General features: G+C 43.4%; 1 protein-coding gene across 2 annotated transcripts in view; it reads left to right on the plus strand.

Annotated features, from left to right (window-relative positions):
- Positions 1-262: 262 nt before the first annotated feature.
- Positions 263-18,858, plus strand: part of STAM (signal transducing adaptor molecule) — a gene marked incomplete at its 5' end in the record, with an annotated part of 36,129 nt that continues 17,533 nt past the window's right edge. Inside the window, 2 exons of one of the 2 annotated variants that reach the window (XM_082015303.1) lie at positions 263-305; positions 16,440-16,524. In XM_082015303.1, coding sequence (XP_081871429.1) covers positions 266-305; positions 16,440-16,524 — 125 coding nt within the window. The remainder of the gene's footprint in view (positions 306-16,439; positions 16,525-18,858) is intronic. The other variant, XM_082015302.1, reaches the window with a different exon arrangement.

The following is an 18,858-nucleotide window of genomic DNA, read 5'->3' on the forward strand; positions in this document are numbered from 1 at the left end:
GCCGGGGCCGGGCGGCGGGGCGCTGGGGGCGGTGGGGCGACCGCGTGCCGTCAGGCGGCGGCGGAGCCAGCCCCGGCTTCCCAGCATGCTGCGCGCGGCGGGCTGGCTCCCCGGCCCTGGGAGGAGGGGGCGGTGGAGGTACCCCGGGCGGGAGGAGGAGCCGCCGCCGCCGCCGACGCCGTCGTCGTCGTGCTGAGGGCTTTTCGCTCCGCCGCTGTGCTGTTGGGAGGGGAGGGCTGGCCGCGCCGCGCCCCCGGGCCCCGCGATGCCGCTCTTCGCCACCAACCCCTTCGACCAGGATGTGGGTGAGTGGCTCCCGTGGCGCCTCGGCCTCCCCCTGAGGTAACGCCGCGGCCGGCCCTCCCTCCGACCCCGCTGCCGCCTCTGGCTCCCCGCGGGCTGCTGACCCGCTCCCCCCACAGCCCTCTGCTGGTGCTGGTGTGGCCGACGCCCGCCGGGCCGGCGGTCAGACTGCGGAGGGGAGCGGCCGGACCGGGGCCGCCTTCTAGCTGCGGGCGGCGGTGGCTGCGGCCTGGTCGGGGACAGCACGGGGGCGGCGGGGGCTGCTGCGGGCCCTGCCTGGCTTCGTGGGGCTGCGAGCGAGGAGGCGAGCACGGGGACGCTTGTGGGAAAGAAGCTGGCCTGCTTAGCAGAAGTAACGTTGCAGCGTAGCAAAACGAGTAGTGAGGAATGCTCGTGCTGGTGTGTTGCTGAAAGGACGGAAAGTGAAAAGCACTGTGTGCAACTGCTTCACAGGCAGGCACGAGAAAATTGTCAAACCGTGTTGTGTTCAATGCTTTAAAGTGAATTCCTGCGGGGGCTTCCTTTTTCCATTTCAAGTGAAACTTGATGTGCTGTGATCAGGTTTCATCGCTACCTTGCTTGTTCCAAGGCCAGACTAGATGGAGAGGAAATGTCTGGCTTGTACTTGGCAGAAGTTATGCTTAATGCTGATGTGTCCAAACTAAAGGTAAAATAACATACAGGCATTTAAAAATTCGTTTTGCACGTCTGATTTGCGATTTGTGTAATGCAGTTTGTCTCCTACCTGCTGCTGACGATTGTTTTACTTTGAGTGATAAAAGCTTTGTCTGGGGAACAGCATAACATAAAGGGACTTTTTCTCATCTTTGGATAAGATTATTTTCCATTATATTTCCAAAATTATTTACCACCCTAGATTATTTTCAGTATAACACTGTGTATGTTTCTTGGAATAAATTTCTGTATTAGCCTTATACTTGCTGTAGCTTTCAACTACATTGTTTCTTTCGTAATGTTTATCCAACTTTAGAAGTCAGGGCTGTGATTTAATTCTTTCAGCTCTTCAAAAAAGGCAACTCAAAACTGTTTGAAAAGTATGCATCTTTTCAGGGGGAAGGCTTAGTGCATAAATGAAGGACTGTAAATTCTGTACGTATGTTATCAGGAATCCTTAGCCTGCTGCATCTTAATAAAGCATAGCTCGCTTTTCTTCTCATTTTGAACAGTTAAGAATACTTTTCCACTGAAGACTGCCCTTCAATTTATGATTTTCTTGGTGGCAAAGTTGACAGTGACTTATTTTGAAAATAGTTTTTCCTAATTGTTTCACTGTCTTCTGGTGTAGTTTGGCAGTTGAAAATGAGGAAGAGATCGCACTGCTTGCCAATTTTCTGTGGACCATTAGAGGATTGAAACATCAGTAACGTTATCTGTGAGAATGATTTGAACTAATAAGATTCAGAAGCTATAGCTGAGGTTCTGGCAAATGATCACTTATTTCCTTCCTAAGGCAGCTGCCTAGCAGTGGAGATCAGACTGCTTGATTGGGTGCCTCCAGAGCGAAGTCTGATAGATGTGCTTGTCCATGCTGTAAGTTTCACAGTGCAGGGCAGTAGCACCCCGCTGTTACTTCGGTGGGTTATTTGTTGTTTTCTAGGTGCAGAGGATGCCAACACTTTACCTACTGCGGTTGCCCAGTACAATCATCAGTAGATGTGTTTCAAAAATATTACTCTGTATACCATATGAGCACAGGGAAATAACCACTCAATCCCAAATTGTTCTTGGAAAAGCAAATAGGAGGCAACGGGCTAATTTTCACCAGTAACACACAACCTCTTTCTGTTGGCCCCTTTCATGGTGTCCTGAGGGAGACTGAAGGAGCAGCAGGCTGTTCAGTTGGTGGCAGCCTACTTTCAGGAGCCTGCTGCCTTTATCCATCACTTAACTGGATTTGTGCCAGGGAGATGGGAATGATGAAGTCTCCCGGGAAGTGTCCTGGGCCCTTCTTCCCCGAGGCCTCATGAGAATGTGCTATTATCTGGATGAACTTCTTGGCAGGCTTCAAAAGATAACGTCAGCTGTAAAGTAAGCTCTCATGTTCTCGGGAAACTTCCAAAACTTGTCAAGCAATAGTGTTATTTTTCAATTCTTTTCTCAGAATGAAAGTTGAGTGCTCTGCTTTTGTTCTTGCCCAACAAGAAAGTTTTCTTTTGAAAATCAGATTCCCGAAGCAGGAGGGCAGTCAAAAGCTATTCTTAATTTCATATGAATTTGGACATTGGTGTAGTTGATAGTATTGCTGTAATAGCTGTGCATTCTCGTCTGCTGGACAGCTAATCAGTACTGTGTAATAGTTGGAAATTATTTTGGAACCATTGAGGGTGATGGATTGCAGAGAACACATCTGGAACGGAATTGTTTTCCATTGTTTTGAGGAGCATGAGCATCTCTAAGTTCAGAAGGAGAAATTTCTTGGTTTGGCCAGTCCTTGGCGTCTGGCTAGTCCTATTAGCATGCTCCTGCTGTGGAACCTCGTCAACCTTAAGAGCTTACCATTTGGTGTCAACTTTGTACAGAGATTTTTGAGGGGTGCACCTCTTCTTTAGGTGTGATTGGCAAAAGAATGTTGTTTAAGACAACTGTTAAACTAATAATATTAAAGAATGCTTTAAGCTGCCCAGAGATTAGAGGAGGTAAGCCATTGTCATCTTCAAGGAGTCCTAATACTTTTTGTTTTCTGAATCCTCTTTTTACGATATTTAGGAATATTTCAACAGGAAGGGTGACATGAGTCAGTGTTGATTTTCACAATCAAGTCTGTGAATCTTTGGCAGTGTGTCCAAGTAAGGAACATAATATTGGAATTTAACAAAAGAAAAAAACCTTTAAGACGCTGGACTGCTGAGGTTATAACTGAGACTCTAGTCCTCCATTTAAGGAGTTAGAATTAATGGTGTTCTTATTAGTTTGATGGGAAGTCTATTTCTGCCATATTTCACAACCTTAATAATAAAAGAACTCCCAGAGAATTGTTCCTGAGAAATGCAGGTTTATCTGTAAGTTTGATGCAGGCAAAATAATGGTGAAATGTACTTTGAGAACCAAAAGACTAATCTGTCATGACAGGCTAATTAGTAATGTAGCGGTGGTTAGGCAAGGTCTGATGAAGAACTTACCGCTAAAGCAGTTCTGAAGTGTCGTTCAGATGTTATCTGAAGAATAAAATCTGTACCTCTGGACTTAATATAGTGCATACTTTCTTCTAACTTAATGACAAGCATTGTAAACTTAATCTATGTTGTAAGAAGAGAACTGGAAGAACTTTTTACTCCCTGCTGTAAGCTTTTTATTTCTGAAGTTTTATAAGCTGCAATAAATACAGGTTCTGGTGTGAGTTGTCATAAAATCACACATGGTATTAAGAACAGGTGTTTAAAAAAGTTGTGGGGGTTTGCATGATTTTTCTCGCTTATGCACAGTAAGGGATGAAGGCACTTCTTGCATTTAGCTGGTGTGATAGTTTGAGGTACCACAGGAGTGGGAAGAAAGAAAAGATTCATGCTTACTATTTACAGTAACAGGAAATTAAGCAGGTAGTTTAGCGATATAGTAGAACTGTCAACCTGATGCAACTTGCAATGCTTTTCCCCACGTTTTATTAACTACAGCAGTTATTGATCATTTTATGCTCACAATTCCTTAGATATTTAACAATATGCATGAATTACATATGATTGTAGGTAAGTAGGGATGTTAAGATACCACAGTGTATATTTTGATGTATTAGAATGTAAGAAATGCTTTTACCATGATTCCCATGGTGCAATTTCTTGCAATAAAATACTCCTGCTATTTAAACTCATTATTCTTTAGATTTATCCCATTGGTTAGTCAACATCATCATAACCATGCAATTACCTCTGTCTCTGAGCTGGGCTTTCTCTCTTTAGGCCAGGTTTGCCAAAGGGAAGGGAAAATTGTTGCAGGGGAGGTTCTTGACCCCAGGTAATTATGGAGACTGCAGGCTGTGAGTTAGCTTCTGGCTGCAAGGGAAGATGAATTCCAAGAGTTGGTTCTGCTTGTCATAAGGCTGGCATTTTTTTGCCCAAGTTGGCTTACTGCTTTTCTCAGCATTGTTTTAGGGAGAAGGATATTATTAACTGTGAGCTAACAGGGAGGCTCAGTAGAAAATGTGTGGGAAAGGAGCTATAGCCACCCCCTTTTTTCAGTTATTTATAAAGATGTTTAGGAAAAACAAGAACTTCTCACTAAAGATACCTTTCTTGTATGTTCTCAGTGAAAAATGGCCAACACTGACAGGATAAAAATGAGTGGAATACCCCTTCTGTATAATAGCCAACAGGAAAATCTTCAGTACCCCTTTCTGAAAATGGATCACCACACTTTGAGTGTAGCTGGGCAATTTGAAGCCAATATAGTATGTTCTGTAGGCAAAGGAGTTTTTGTAGACTGAACTTTGCCGGTAATGCTTTTTCTTTCCTCTAAGGGAAGAAGTGTCATTTTAAGTGCTTCCCTTCATTTCAGCTGTGACAGTGTGCATTATAATATCAAAATTCAGAAGAATCGAAGTAGTTGTCCGACATGTAAAATCTGTTCCTCTAGATGATAAAAATAAGACTATATATTTGATGTGAAAAGTCAAGTTTCTTGCTGATCTTCCTTCTGAAATGTTGCTTCTACTGTGGCTTGGTTTGTGGGGCTCTGCATATAAATCTTGGCACCATGTATTGGTATAACATGCCTGTGATACACCTTGTTTACAGAGTAATCATAATCATTCTCATATATCTCTAATGTGCTCACCTTCTGGCTCTGTTGTAATATTTCTAGGTGAAAGGTAGTTTGAGTTCTGTGGATTTGTCAGTTTGCCATAAGATGTCTAAACATCTAAACTCTTTTTGTCCAGCTTGTCTTACTGTTGCTTTCAGCATTGTCTTACCAGATCTTGAATCCTTTTGCCTTTGTTCTGCTCAGCTTACTGAGTTGAGCAATGTCTATCTTGGCTAGGCTGCCTCATGCATGGCGAGATCCTACATAGTCTTCTGAAGGAATGAGCTGCGGTGGCCTCATGTCAGCTCAGTCACCGCTGCTTACTTTGCCTTGGATGAGCTAGCAGTGCTTTCATAGGACACCTCCTACAAGTGCTCCCATGAGGACTTTTTAGGAATACTGTAAATGGGGATACAGAAGTTGGTTAATAGCTTTACTGAAGTTAATGGTTCAACAGGGAATTCTAATTTCTTTCTATGGTGGCATTGCCTGTTAGAGGTTATTTTCAATCTTGTTTAAATGGAATCTGGTTGGACATATTCTTCTGTGCAGTTCTGAGCATGCTAGTGAAATGCAGAGTGGTTAATATTAAAGCGGTGCTTTTGTAGGATGGGCAAACAAATGCATTTGTTCATTTTATTTGACAGATAAAAAGAACAAAATTAATTATTTTCAACTTCAGTGATGTGGAATGGTATGTAATCAGAATTTCTTGGCGAGTGATTGCAAAAAGAAAGAAAAATTTGCAGTCAGTTTCAGTCTTTCAGGACTATTTAAACTATATGGAAGAGATGAAGTAGTTACATTTATAATTTTATGGTACTTTGGAATTTTAGTATTTGCATATAGAGAGAGAGGGGAAAAACTGTTTATTTAGCCTTGGGGAGAAAACAAGACTTCCAGTGGGAGAGGAAGAGAGAAGGCTGAGTAGAGTGTGGAATTTTTTGATAATTCTGTGGTGCTTACATTGACACAGTGGATTTTTGAGGATTTTTTACCATGCTAGAAACTGATTGTAATTTTAGTCTGTGAGTCAAGACTTTCTTTAGCCATGTGTGTTACCCATTCTTTTCTTTGTAACTTCAGTTACTGAGAATGTCAGTATTTCATTTGAGAGATGTGCAACTGGGGAAGAGGAATTATATCCGTGAAACCTTATTTTAGTAGAATATTCTGACAGTTTTTACTCATACTTGTTTTAACTGCTTCAACTTATCCACCCGAGAGTACTGAGAGAGCTGGCAGAGGAGCTTGCCAAGCCACTCTCCATCATTTATCAGCAGTTGTGGTTAACAGGGGAGGTCCCAGAAGACTGAAGGCTTGCCAATGTGACACCCATCTACCAGAAAGGCCGGAAGGAGGATCCTGGGAACTACAGGCCTGTCAGCCTGACCTCTGTACCAGGCAATTCATCTTGAGAGTGCTCACAGGGCATGTACAGGACAACCAAGGGATCAGGCCCAGCCAGCATGGGTTCATGAAAGGCAGGTCCTGCTTGACCAACCTGATCTCCTTCTATGACCAGGTGACCCGCCTAGTGGATGAGGGAAAGACTGTGGATGTTGTCTACCTGGACTTTAGTAAAGCCTTTGACAGCGTCTCCCACAGCATTCTCCTGGAGAAACTGGCGGCTCGTGGCTTGGACGGGTTTACTCTTCACTGGGTGAGGAACTGGCTGGATGGCCGAGCCCCGAGAGTTGTGGTGAATGGTGTTAAATCCGGGTGGCGGCCGGTCACAAGCGGTGTTCCCCAGGGCTCAGTCCTGGGGCCGGTCTTGTTCAATATCTTTATTGATGATCTGGATGAGGGGATTGAGTGCTCCCTCAGTAAGTTTGCAGATGACACCAAGCTGGGTGGGAGTGTTGATCTGCTGGAGGGTAGGAGGGCTCTGTAGAGGGATCTGGACAGGCTGGATCAATGGGCAGAGGTCAACGGTATGAGGTTTAATAAGGCCAAGTGCAGGGTCCTGCACTTTGGCCACAACAACCCCATGCAACGCTACAGGCTCGAGGGGGAGTGGCTGGAGAGCTGCTTGGCAGAAAGGGACCTGGGGGTGCTGGTTGACAGCTGGCTGAATATGAGCCGGCAGTGTGCCCAGGTGGCCAAGAAGGCCAACAGCGTCCTGGCCTGTATCAGAAATAGTGTGGCCAGCAGGAGTAGGGAAGTGATTGTGCCCCTGTACTCGGCACTGGTGAGGCCGCACCTTGAATACTGTGTTCAGTTTTGGGCCCCTCACTACAAGAAGGATGCTGAGGTGCTGGAGTGTGTCCAAAGAAGGGCAACGAAGCTGGTGAGGGATCTGGAGCACAAGTCTTATAAGGAGCAGCTGAGGGAACTGGGGTTGTTTAGTCTGGAGAAGAGGAGGCTGAGAGGAGACCTTATCACTCTCTACAACTACCTGAAAGGGCGTTGTGGCAAGGTGGGTGTTGGTCTCTTCTCCCAAGTAACTAGTGATAGAACGAGAGGAAATGGCCTCAAGTTGTGCCAGGGGAGGTTTAGATTGGATATTAGGAAAAATTTCTTCACTGAGAGGGTGGTCATTGGAACAGGCCGCCCAGGGAGGTGGTGGAGTCACCGTCTCTGGAAGTGTTCAAAAAACGTGTGAATGTGACGCTTCAGGACATGGTTTAGGGAACATGGTGGAGCTGGATTAATGGTTGGACTTGATGATCTTGAAGGTCTTTTCCAACCTTAGTGATTCTGTGAAATCATGTAAATTGTAAGTGTTGTGTTTGGAGCTGTTTGGAGCTGTTTTATTTCTTGAAATTCTAGGTAGTTTTAACATTGTTGAAACTTTGTAGAAGAAGAATAGCTTGGTTCTAAGATTGGAATATTTTAAAAATAAATGTCAGTAAAATCTAAAGTTTAGGAAGCTCAAACCTGCCAAGACTTCCCTCTAAAAATGTTGTTAGCAATGGGTAGTCTTTTAAGTTTTCTACCTTAGGAAATGCATCATGCTATTCACTGCAGTATCCGAACATTGATGAGAGTATTTACTCCTGCAAAATTCTGATAATGCAGTAAAATGCTGTTGTTAAGGTGCAGAACTAAGTCAGAGAAATCAAGTGACTAGCCATATTTGCATGGAAAATCTGTAGCAATATTTATATTTCTCTTATCTGCACCTAAGTTTGGCAGTAGCTTTTTCTCAGCATGTGCTGCATTTCTTCTATCTAATAGTACTTTATAAATCTGATGATAAATTTCTTTTAGGACAACTATGAATTATTCAGAAATTATTATTTTTTTTCTGAGTAAAGTTTGATGCTTCTGTCCTAAAATGATCAACTGCAGTTGTTTTTTGTATGGAATAGGAATAGAATCACAGTGCAAATAACTTTGCTTTGGTTATAATTTCTACGTAATGCACAAAACCAGAGGAGAAAACAGAATTTTATTGATGCTCCAAGCATTCAGGTTTATGTAAATTGGAGGGAAATAGAGCCGCAACAAAATCAATTAAGTTCACAGCACAAGGAGAGGCTGATTTATTTAGGTACCCTAAAAGAGCCCATGCAAGAGCCCGTTTGTATAAATTTTATCCAGAGGTTTAGTTGGGGGGGGGGGGAAAGATAGAAAATATGTTTGGAAATATGATTTCAGCATCTAGATGTTTTATTTGAAGGAGATTATGTACTAGAACTTATTGAGAAATTTTGAAGATACAGCCACAGCTGAGATTTCTATCAGAGGAGATACATTTTGCTTCAGAACACTTTCTTAATTAATTGTTTTATATGTGATTTATGATTACATTTTTGTGGTTGAAGCACCATTTCTGACTCGGGAGTTATGAAGCTGCAAATTGTTGGTTGCTGAAAGGTGTGTTGTAGGGAAGTACAACTAATGTTTGCCTTATTCTTTTTTATGTTTTCCTAGGCATATGCTTCTTTAGGTATAATATATATTAGAGACTGAATGATGGACAAGATGGAATTGGTCTGGCTTGGTATGATTAAAGTTCTGAGTACAGAACAAGTATAAAGGGAGAAGCCTAGTGATCCCATCCTCTGTGCCTTGTGAAGTGGCTGGAAAATGTGATATTTTGGGTTTGTGTGTCTTGCTTTTGTTTTAGGAATTAAATACATTGTTGAAGTTACTTAGAAAGATATTCCTATATTGAGCAGAATCCAAAGAAGCCATTCGTGAGAGTATTTTTTTCCTCTGAAATGATGGCACTTACCACTTTGTCTGTCTGTGGAATTAATTGTAAGAAAATAATTTTAGAAGTCCTAGAAAAATAAAAGTGAAAATTGAAGACCTGTAATTAAAAAAAAAAAGGGGGCGGAAAAAAAGCAGTCATAAAATTTAAAAGCTACTAACTACAATCTGAGACGACGTAAGATTTTGTAGTCTTGCACTGGTTAAAGTTACTACATTAATTTGTAGGCCTTGCTTGTGCTAGGAAAACAATGCCTCGAATTTGAGTGATACAGCTTTATGGGAGAGAGCTGTTTCAGAAAACTAGGGACAAAGTTCCATCATGTATACCTCTGTGTCATGTAGTCCTGTTTTCCTTTGTGTTTGACATAGGATTAATAAGTTTTAAAGAACACCAATTTCATGAAGAAGCCAGCACTGTCTTTAAGGTTGTTTTAGTAAAGTCTGAAATGTTATCTGATCCTGGCATGGTGTTCAGTAAGTTGAATAAGATTTTGTAGCAATGATGAGGTGGAGGGATAGTCTGAAGTAAACAGCAGTATTGCTATGTCAGAATTATTTTTGATCAGAGGTAGAAGATGAAGAACATTTCTGGCTTAAGTTATCTTTTATCTCCTGTGCTAACCTACCCTAACAACTTTAAATACAAATGTCTGTTTTTCCTTCCCTATCAGAGTCCGGTTTGGTACTCAGATAGAGTCTGACAGTGACATGTCAGCTGTACCTGAAGGCTGGTAGGGTGCCAGGGTAAGCAAATACTGAATGCACATTCAAAGTTGTTTTTGGCTGTGAATGTGTGGCTCATGTTAGAACAGAGAGCATTCATGGATTTTAAGTGATAATAGTGTAAGTAATTTAACTTAAGTAGCTTTAAGTCATAATTTTGTCTACAGAACACGGATGCAACATAGGAATTTTGTCAAAGTGTCTTTGTTGCTCCTGTTCCCAGAGTGGTGAAAGGTGATAGTCACTCGCTAATGCTCTGACAGAGACAGTGGCCTTTTTTGTGGACAGTCAATGTCAGATAGTGCACTGCTAACATGCACAGTATTCTGTTAACTTTTAACTGCCCTTGTCTGAGACAGAATTTAACTAAAACTCTAGAGGCAATTTTTTTTTTCCTCGTGTTTTACAATTAATTTTATTATCTGGGGGAATTAATGGATGCTTGTTACTACAGGAGACAGAAAGTACACAATGAAACTGGGTTTCAAGCTGAAATTTAGTAGGAAACTATCTAGTGTTTGCTGGTGGAGAAAATATCTTGACTAACAAGGGGGAAGGTTGCAAGCAAATGTCAGTTTTTATACAGGACGAAATTCAAATTCCAAGAAGGAATGTAGCCATGATAGAAGACTTGTAATTGTACTTGTGGATAAATTTGCAAAATATTCTTACTGAGGATTAAATTGAAGGTTGTAATCTCTGTGGTTGAGATGGATCAGGGATTTCATCAATCATCATCTTATTTTTAGTTGTAGCCAAACTATTTAAATTAGCATAGAAGATAATTTGTTGGTATTTTTAAACCTTAAGCATACATTATTTTACTCTTTGGTTTGTAAAAGCCATAACCGATTGACATGCTGTTTCTCTCTGATGACATTGTAAGGAAAGAAGGATCAATTGTTGCCAAAAGTGCAGACAACTGTCTGTATGTAGAAAAATGGAAAAGGTCAAAGTTTCAGCTCCACTGGATTTCTCAGCTCTGACCGCTGAAGGATGCGCTACCTGAAGTGCAGCGTGAGGTGTGAGCGAGCGGTGCGGGTTTGCGAGGCTGTGTGTGTGTCCTGGTTTCAGCCGGGATAGAGCTGGTTTTCCTCACAGAAGCTAGTGTGAGACTGTGTTTTGGATTTGGGATGAGGAACTGTGGATAATGTGCTGATGTTTTGGGTTGTTGCTGAGCCGTCAAGGACAGTCCAGCTTCTTGTGCTGGCCTGCCAGCAAGCAGGCTGGGGGTGCACGGGGAGCTGGGAGGGGACACAGCCGGGACAGCTGACCCAGACTGGCCAAAGAGATATTCCCTACCATACGACGTCATGCCCAGTACATAAACTGGAGTTGGCCGGGGGGTGGAAATCGCTGCTCGGGGACGGGCTGTCGATCACGGGGTGGTGAGCAATTTCTGTATTGGGCCTCACTTGTTCTTGTACATTCCTTTGTTGGTATTATCATTATTGTTCCCTTCTTTCTTTCTGTCCTATTAAACCGTGTTTATCTCAACCCACGAGGTTTTTCCTAATTCTCTCCCCCGTCCCACTGCGGGAGGGGGAGTGAGTGAGCGGCTGCGTGGTGCTTAGTTGCCAGCTGGGGCTAAACCACGACAGTGTGAGCGCTGAGCCTGGTGGGAACTTAGGGCTCTGGAGGGCACCGTGCAGACACACCGTGGCTGGAGCTGGTCCAGCTCCAGCAGAATGGCAAATGAACTGCAACAGTGGAGTCGTGAAACTAAACTGCCTCTGTGTGATCTGTTTTGTGTGTCTCTGGACTGTGCTTATCAGCTGTTTTCAGTTTTGGGAATGTCGTGCAGGCACACCTTCAGCTCAGGTACAATTCTACTTAGGCTCTGTGTTTCAAAAAAGCGGTTAGGGTGCCTTGGACTTGAGGCTGGTTTTGGAAGCAGTACAGCTGCTGTGCTTATGGACTATGATTACGGAAGACTGTCTTTGACTGTGATGGCTCTATGCAAGGCATTCGGTTCAGGTGTCTTACCATGTGTCGCACAAGTATTCTGCTTACAGATGACTGAGAGCCGTATATATAAAAATGATAAATAACAAGCAGGAAAAGTATAATGCATGGTTCTGCTATGGGTTTTTCCTTGCCCCCCCCCCCCGCCCCATCTCTTTTGCCTGTATTTTTAAGGTATCCTCAGTTATTCTGGAGTGATGAAACAATGTTAACTGATATAAGCAGGGTACAGTCTCATTGCTCTGTTCTCACGTTTTAGCATTTTTATTTGGCGTGCTGAGTGGATTCAGCCATTCTGGTGTTCCTCTCAATTTTTCCTTCACAGTTGACATGTTTCCTTTATGAAAAAGACTTAAAAATAAAAAAATTCTCTGATTGTTAGCTGTACTAGTTCTAAGCATGATTTGGAACAATAGTAGATTGAAAGAAAAAGTGGTTGGCCAGCATTCGCTGGCCCTTGTTCTTGTGGGGGACTTCAACCTACCGGACATCTGCTGGAAGTATAACACGGCAGAGAGGAAACAGTCTAGGAGGTTCCTGGAGTGTGTGGAGGATAACTTCCTGACGCAGCTGGTGAGTGAGCCCACCAGGGGAGGTGCCTTGCTGGACCTGCTGTTTACAAACAGAGAAGGACTGGTGAGAGATGTGGTGGTCGGAGGCCGTCTTGGGCTTAGCGACCACGACATGATAGAATTCTCAGTTGTGAGTGAAGTAAGGAGACGACTCAGCAAAACTGCTATCATGGACTTCCGGAGGGCAGACTTTGGCCTGTTCAGGTCACTGGTTGAGAGAGTCCCTTGGGAGACAGTCCTGAAGGACAAAGGGGTCCAGGAAGGCTGGACAGTCTTCAAGAAGGAAATCTTAAAGGCGCAGGAGCAGGCGGTCCCCATGTGCCGTAAGAAGAGCTGGCGGGGAAGGCGACCGGCCTGGCTGAACAGGGAGATTTTGCTGGGACTCAGGGAAAAGAGGAGAGTTTATCACCTCTGGAAGAAGGGACAGGCAACTCATGAAGAGTACAAAGATCTCGTTAGGTCAAGCAGGGACAAAATTAGAAAGGCAAAAGCCCAGCTAGAGCTCAGTCTGGCCACAGTCGTAAAGGATAATAAAAAATGTTTTTACAAATATATTAACAACAAGAAGAGAGGCAAGGAGAATCTCCATCCCCTACTGGATATGGCGGGGAACATTGTCTCCAAGGACGAGGACAAGGCTGAGGTACTTAATGCCTTCTTCGCCTCAGTCTTTAATAGCCACTCCAGGTATCCACAGGATATTCAGCCCCCTGAGCTGGAAGACGGGGATGGAGAGCACAATGTACTCCTCATAATCCAGGAGGAAGCAGTCAAGGACATGCTAAGCCACCTGGACATCCACAAGTCTATGGGGCCTGATGGGATCCACCCGAGAGTACTGAGAGAGCTGGCGGAGGAGCTTGCCAAGCCACTCTCCATCGTTTATCAGCAGTCCTGGTTAACAGGGGAGGTCCCAGAAGACTGGAGGCTTGCCAATGTGACGCCCGTCTACAAGAAAGGCCGGAAGGAGGATCCTGGGAACTACAGGCCTGTCAGCCTGACCTCTGTTCCAGGGAAGATTATGGAGCGGTTGGTTTTGAGAGTGCTCACAGGGCATCTGCAGAACAGCCAAAGGATCAGGCCCAGCCAGCATGGGTTCATGAAAGGCAGGTCCTGCTTGACCAACCTGATCTCCTTCTATGACCAGGTGACCCGCCTAGTGGATGAGGGAAAGGCTGTGGACGTTGTCTACCTGGACTTTAGTAAAGCCTTTGACAGCGTCTCCCACAGCATTCTCCTGGAGAAACTGGCGGCTCGAGGCTTAGACGGGTTTACTCTTCGCTGGGTGAGGAACTGGCTGGATGGCCGAGCCCAGAGAGTTGTGGTGAATGGCGTTAAATCCGGCTGGCGGCCGGTCACGAGTGGTGTTCCCCAGGGCTCGGTTCTGGGACCAGTCTTGTTCAATATCTTTATAGATGATCTGGATGAGGGAATTGAGTGCTCCCTCAGTAAGTTTGCAGATGACACCAAGCTGAGTGGGAGTGTTGATCTGCTGGAGGGTAGGAGGGCTCTGCAGAGGGATCTGGACAGGCTGGATCGATGGGCAGAGGCCAACTGTATGAGGTTTAATAAGGCCAAGTGCAGGGTGCTGCACTTTGGCCACAACAACCCCATGCAATGCTACAGGCTTGGGGAGGAGTGGCTGGAGAGCAGCCCGGCGGAAAGGGACCTGGGGGTGCTGGTTGACAGCCGGCTGAATATGAGCCGGCAGTGTGCCCAGGTGGCCAAGAAGGCCAACAGCGTCCTGGCCTGTATCAGGAATAGTGTGGCCAGCAGGAGCAGGGAAGTGATTGTGCCCCTGTACTCGGCACTGGTGAGGCCGCACCTTGAATACTGTGTTCAGTTTTGGGCCCCTCACTACAAGAAGGATGTTGAGGTGCTGGAGCGTGTCCAGAGAAGGGCAACGAAGCTGGTGAGGGGTCTGGAGCACATGTCATATGAGGAGCGGCTGAGGGAACTGGGGTTGTTTAGTCTGGAGAAGAGGAGGCTGAGGGGAGACCTTATCGCTCTCTACAACTACCTGAAAGGGGGTTGTGGCGATGAGGGTGTTGGTCTCTTCTCCCAAGTAACTAGTGATAGGACAAGAGGAAATGGCCTCAAGTTGCGCCAGGGGAGGTTTAGATTGGATATTAGGAAAAATTTCTTCACTGAGAGGGTGGTCAGGCATTGGAACAGGCTGCCCAGGGAGGTGGTGGAGTCGCCATCCCTGGAAGTGTTCAAAAAACGTGTGGATGTGGCGCTTCAGGACATGGTTTAGGGGACATGGTGGTTCTGGATTAATGGTTGGACTTGATGATCTTAAAGGTCCTTTCCAACCTAGTGATTCTGTGATTCTGTGATCAGCTGATAGATATTAGTGCTAGATGTTAGGATGGTTTCTACACAGAATTTTTCATATTTTTGTTGATTATGACTTTTTTGTAAACAAATAAGTTTTCTGGTTCAGTTTAGAGAGAAGAGGCAGTGCTCTTTTACTTTATCTGAGAGAACATACAGAATTGTAACTAATTTCCATTTAGGATTTCCCTATACTGCTCTGCTGTTTTCGTGGCATCAGGCAGTACAACTGATGTGCTATCATTCTAGTTGTATATGACAGTGTGTAATTTTTCCTCAGAAATACTTTGAGAGCACATACCCATAGAACTTTTCTTTCTGCATTTTTGTTCTGAAGGAACTAATTAACTGTAACCTGACTTCAATTTGTAGGACAGAAAAACTCATTCATAAAGACAAGCCATCAACTTTGGGATGAGTAATTCCTAGTAACTTTTGGAGGTTAGGTGTTTTGTTTTGTCTTTCTGTTCTCTGCAGTCTTGCAAGTGCTGATATGGATAATGAATCTTTCCTGGCAGATAAGTTTTTATAGGAAATCTTTGGTTCCTTTCATAAAACTAAGTAGTCTGAGAAATTCCCTGAGGAATGGTACTCATTGGTGAGGCATATGTTATGTTTTGTAGATTAAGAGGTGAATATTAGATGAAGCAGGGATAGGAAACAAAGTTTGTGTACTATTTTGTGCCTATTCTCCCTCTGCTGAATAATGGAAACTGCTTTTGCATGACCTTGTGTTCTCCATCCCTGATCTGATCTATCAGTGTTTAGATAATCTCCCATTTGGCTGCAGTGTAAGGCTCAGTTTCTTCCACACTTGCATTTGTTGTTATCCTCAGTGTACCTAAACTTTTCTGGGAGAGAAATAGGGAAGGAGTCTTTTTTGCGTCGTCTTCTCCACTCCCCCACTCCCCCACCCCCCTTTTTCTGGAGTGGAATCTACTACTTCTCCACCTATGCTGTCTATTTTTTCACTCTTCAGCAGGGACTCTTCTTGTTCTATTCAAAAGATTTGGAAGAAGGAGTTCCAGTGAATTCTATGAGATTAGCTTTGGTTTAGCAGTCTCTAGAGCTGAAAAGAGGCAGTGAAATATATCATCCAAACCAGATATGATCATGGGGAGATACAAGCTTAGTGATTATTTAATGAATTGTTGAATCCTTCTTGTTGAGTTGTAATGCACAGAAAGGAGATGCAAGACACACTAGTTTAGTGTCTGAGGAAGTGGTAAATGCAGTTGTATCTGACTTTGCAAACAGTGAACTAATGCTTTGGGTATTCATATCCTATTAAACTTTATAGTTCCAAATGGAAAAAAAAATCTGTTGCTAGCTATACTACTTTTGTCATATTCTGGGTATATCGTTATTATGTTTGAAGACAACACCAAAATATGCATTTGCTTATGAGTTTAAATTCATGGCCACAAGCGAACATTCAAAAATTAAAAAGAATTAGGTATAACATTTTCAATATATGAGTTTATTAAGTACAGGGTTTTGTCATGCATTTAACAATATACAAAGAGGTAATATTGCAGCATCTTTGGTGACAATTTTGTTAAATTCTTTTATCTTCTTTTTTAAATTTGTATTTTGATTTACTTATACTTTATTCATCAGAGAAAGCAACCAGTGAGATGAATACTGCAGAGGACTGGGGCCTTATCTTAGACATCTGTGATAAAGTTGGACAGTCACGCACAGGGTAAGTGACATTAGATGTTTCCTCCCCAAACTTTTTAAATTTTGTTATTTCAGTCTCATGACTCCATGAGTGGAATGAAATTTTTGTTTTCTTGTATAGACTTTTGCAACAGCTCAATTTTATTTGAATTTATTACAAGTAAAAGGAAAATAGGTGGATTTTCTGCTCAAATATTTTGCAATTCCTCCCTTGGAGATACTAGCTAATCTGTTAAAATTAGGACTTTTGTACAGCAGCTTTTCACCGATGTAACAGAATAGGCAAACTGATATGCTTTAGTAGTGTCACTGTAAACCCAGGAGACTTCATGAGAGACTTCTCTTACAGAATCATAATCTAGGTTGGAAGTGACCTCCAGAGGTCATCTAGTCCAACCCCCCCTGCTCCAAACAGGTCTTAATTAGATCAGGTTGCTCAGGACCGTGTCAAGTCTTGAATGCTTCCAAGGTCAGAGTTTCCACAACCTCTATGGGCAACATGTTTCAGCATTTCAGTCTTTAACTGCCCGTGCAGTTAAGTAAGTAAATACATAATCCTGCAGTCTGATTACAATTTCCCCTGTTCCAACAGCTTGAAGAAAGAGTCTGGCTGCATCTTCTATGTATTGTCTGATTAATTAGTTGTAGAAAGCAGTAAGATATCCTTTCAGTCCACTCTTCTCAAAACTGAAAGCAGTTCTCCATCTCTGCTTGTATGTGACTCGACTCTGACCATCCTGGGAGCCCTCCATTGGATTTACTGCAATGGCATCATTTCCCTCTTGTACTGGGGAGCCCCTAGATGGACAAACTACTCCAGATGCATTCTTACAAGTGCAGAACGGAGGGGAAGGATCACTTCCCTGGCTCTGTTGGCTGTGTTGACCACTTGTTTGACCCAGGATGCAGTTGGTTGTCTTTGCTGCCAGGCTGCACCGCTGACACCTGTTACCCAATAGGACTTGCAGATCCTTTCCTGCAGAGCTGCTTTTTAGGTGGTCAGCTCCTGGCCTTTGCTGGGGCAGGCCATCTGAAGTGCAACATCTTGCCTGTGCTCTTGTTGAACTTGGTGAAGTTGCAGTCTGCCCATTTCTCCAGCCTGTCCAGGTCCCTCTGAATAACAGCTCTGCCCTGCAGCATATTGATTGCTCTCCCCCAGTTCGCTGTTGTCAGCAGAGTTGCTGAGAGTGCACTGCCTCCCATCACTCAGGCAGGGTATTAGTGAAAACATTTAGCAGTGTTGGTCCCAGCAGAGATACCTGAGGGACCTCACTAGTTACTGGCCTCTAGCTGGAATTGTCACCACTGGTGACAACTCTTTGAGCTTAGGAGGCCAGCCAGGTTTCCACCCACCTTATCATCCTTTTATCCACCCCATATTTCACCAGTTGGGTGATCGGGAGACTGTATGAGCTTCAGCTGTTTGTCAAAACTTTGCTAAAACCAGTGTATAAACCAACATATGCTTTAGCATATGCTGCCCTTCCCTTGTCCTCACCACCAGACTACCACTGTCTTTGTCACAGAAAGAAATGAGGTTCTGTGTTTCTTCCCCTTGTTTTGAGAAGCTATTGTCTGACATCAGGGCTTTGCTAAATGTGCATTTTGAAAATGTGATCTTAAATTAAACACACCTTAATATGGGCTGCTAATGCTTCCATTATTGATTCTTCACCGAGCTCTCTCATAGGCTTTATGCATGCATTTAGTTTTTTGGACATGAAAAGTTAAAGTCTGATTTGAGTTAGCAGATAAAAAATACAGTTAAAAGACATTATTTCAATGTATCTATAGTGGTTTTATTCAGTGTAGTATTAGGCTTTGGAAATATTTTAAATACATCTTATCCAAGCATTCCATGTAACAATTTGGGTAAGGAATAGCCTGGGAAAGAGAGTTATGCCATTGCTACTGTTTAGTAAAAGGCTTCTCTGAGAATGACTTGGATTGCCTTGGAAGACTGCAGGAAACAGTATGAGATGTCAGACAGCAAATTTCCACCTGGGAATTTTGTTCCAAAGGACAGGTTTGCAAATAAGCTTGTTCCTTGGGATTAGAGATAGTCTTTAGAGGAGTACTTATAAATAGCATGGCATATTGAGACTTCTGTGCTGTTGTGTGTAACTGTAGTTAAGATAACAGCTGGCAAGTTGTTAATAATGTTTCATATAAGTCTGTATGTGTAAAACGGCATTTCTCCTCCTTGTGCATGTTGATGCTGGGCCTGTAAAAATAACTGTATTATTGAAGGCTTCAGTATTCTATTTAATCACTGAATGCATTTCCATAGGCAAGATTTAGTCTCACAGCAATTTTGAGCACAACAGACCTGCAAGAGACAGCTGCTTGGAAGTAC

This window comes from Phaethon aethereus (assembly GCF_964289735.1).
Source record: "Phaethon aethereus genome assembly, chromosome: 2".
In the NCBI taxonomy this organism is placed as follows: domain Eukaryota; kingdom Metazoa; phylum Chordata; class Aves; order Phaethontiformes; family Phaethontidae; genus Phaethon; species Phaethon aethereus.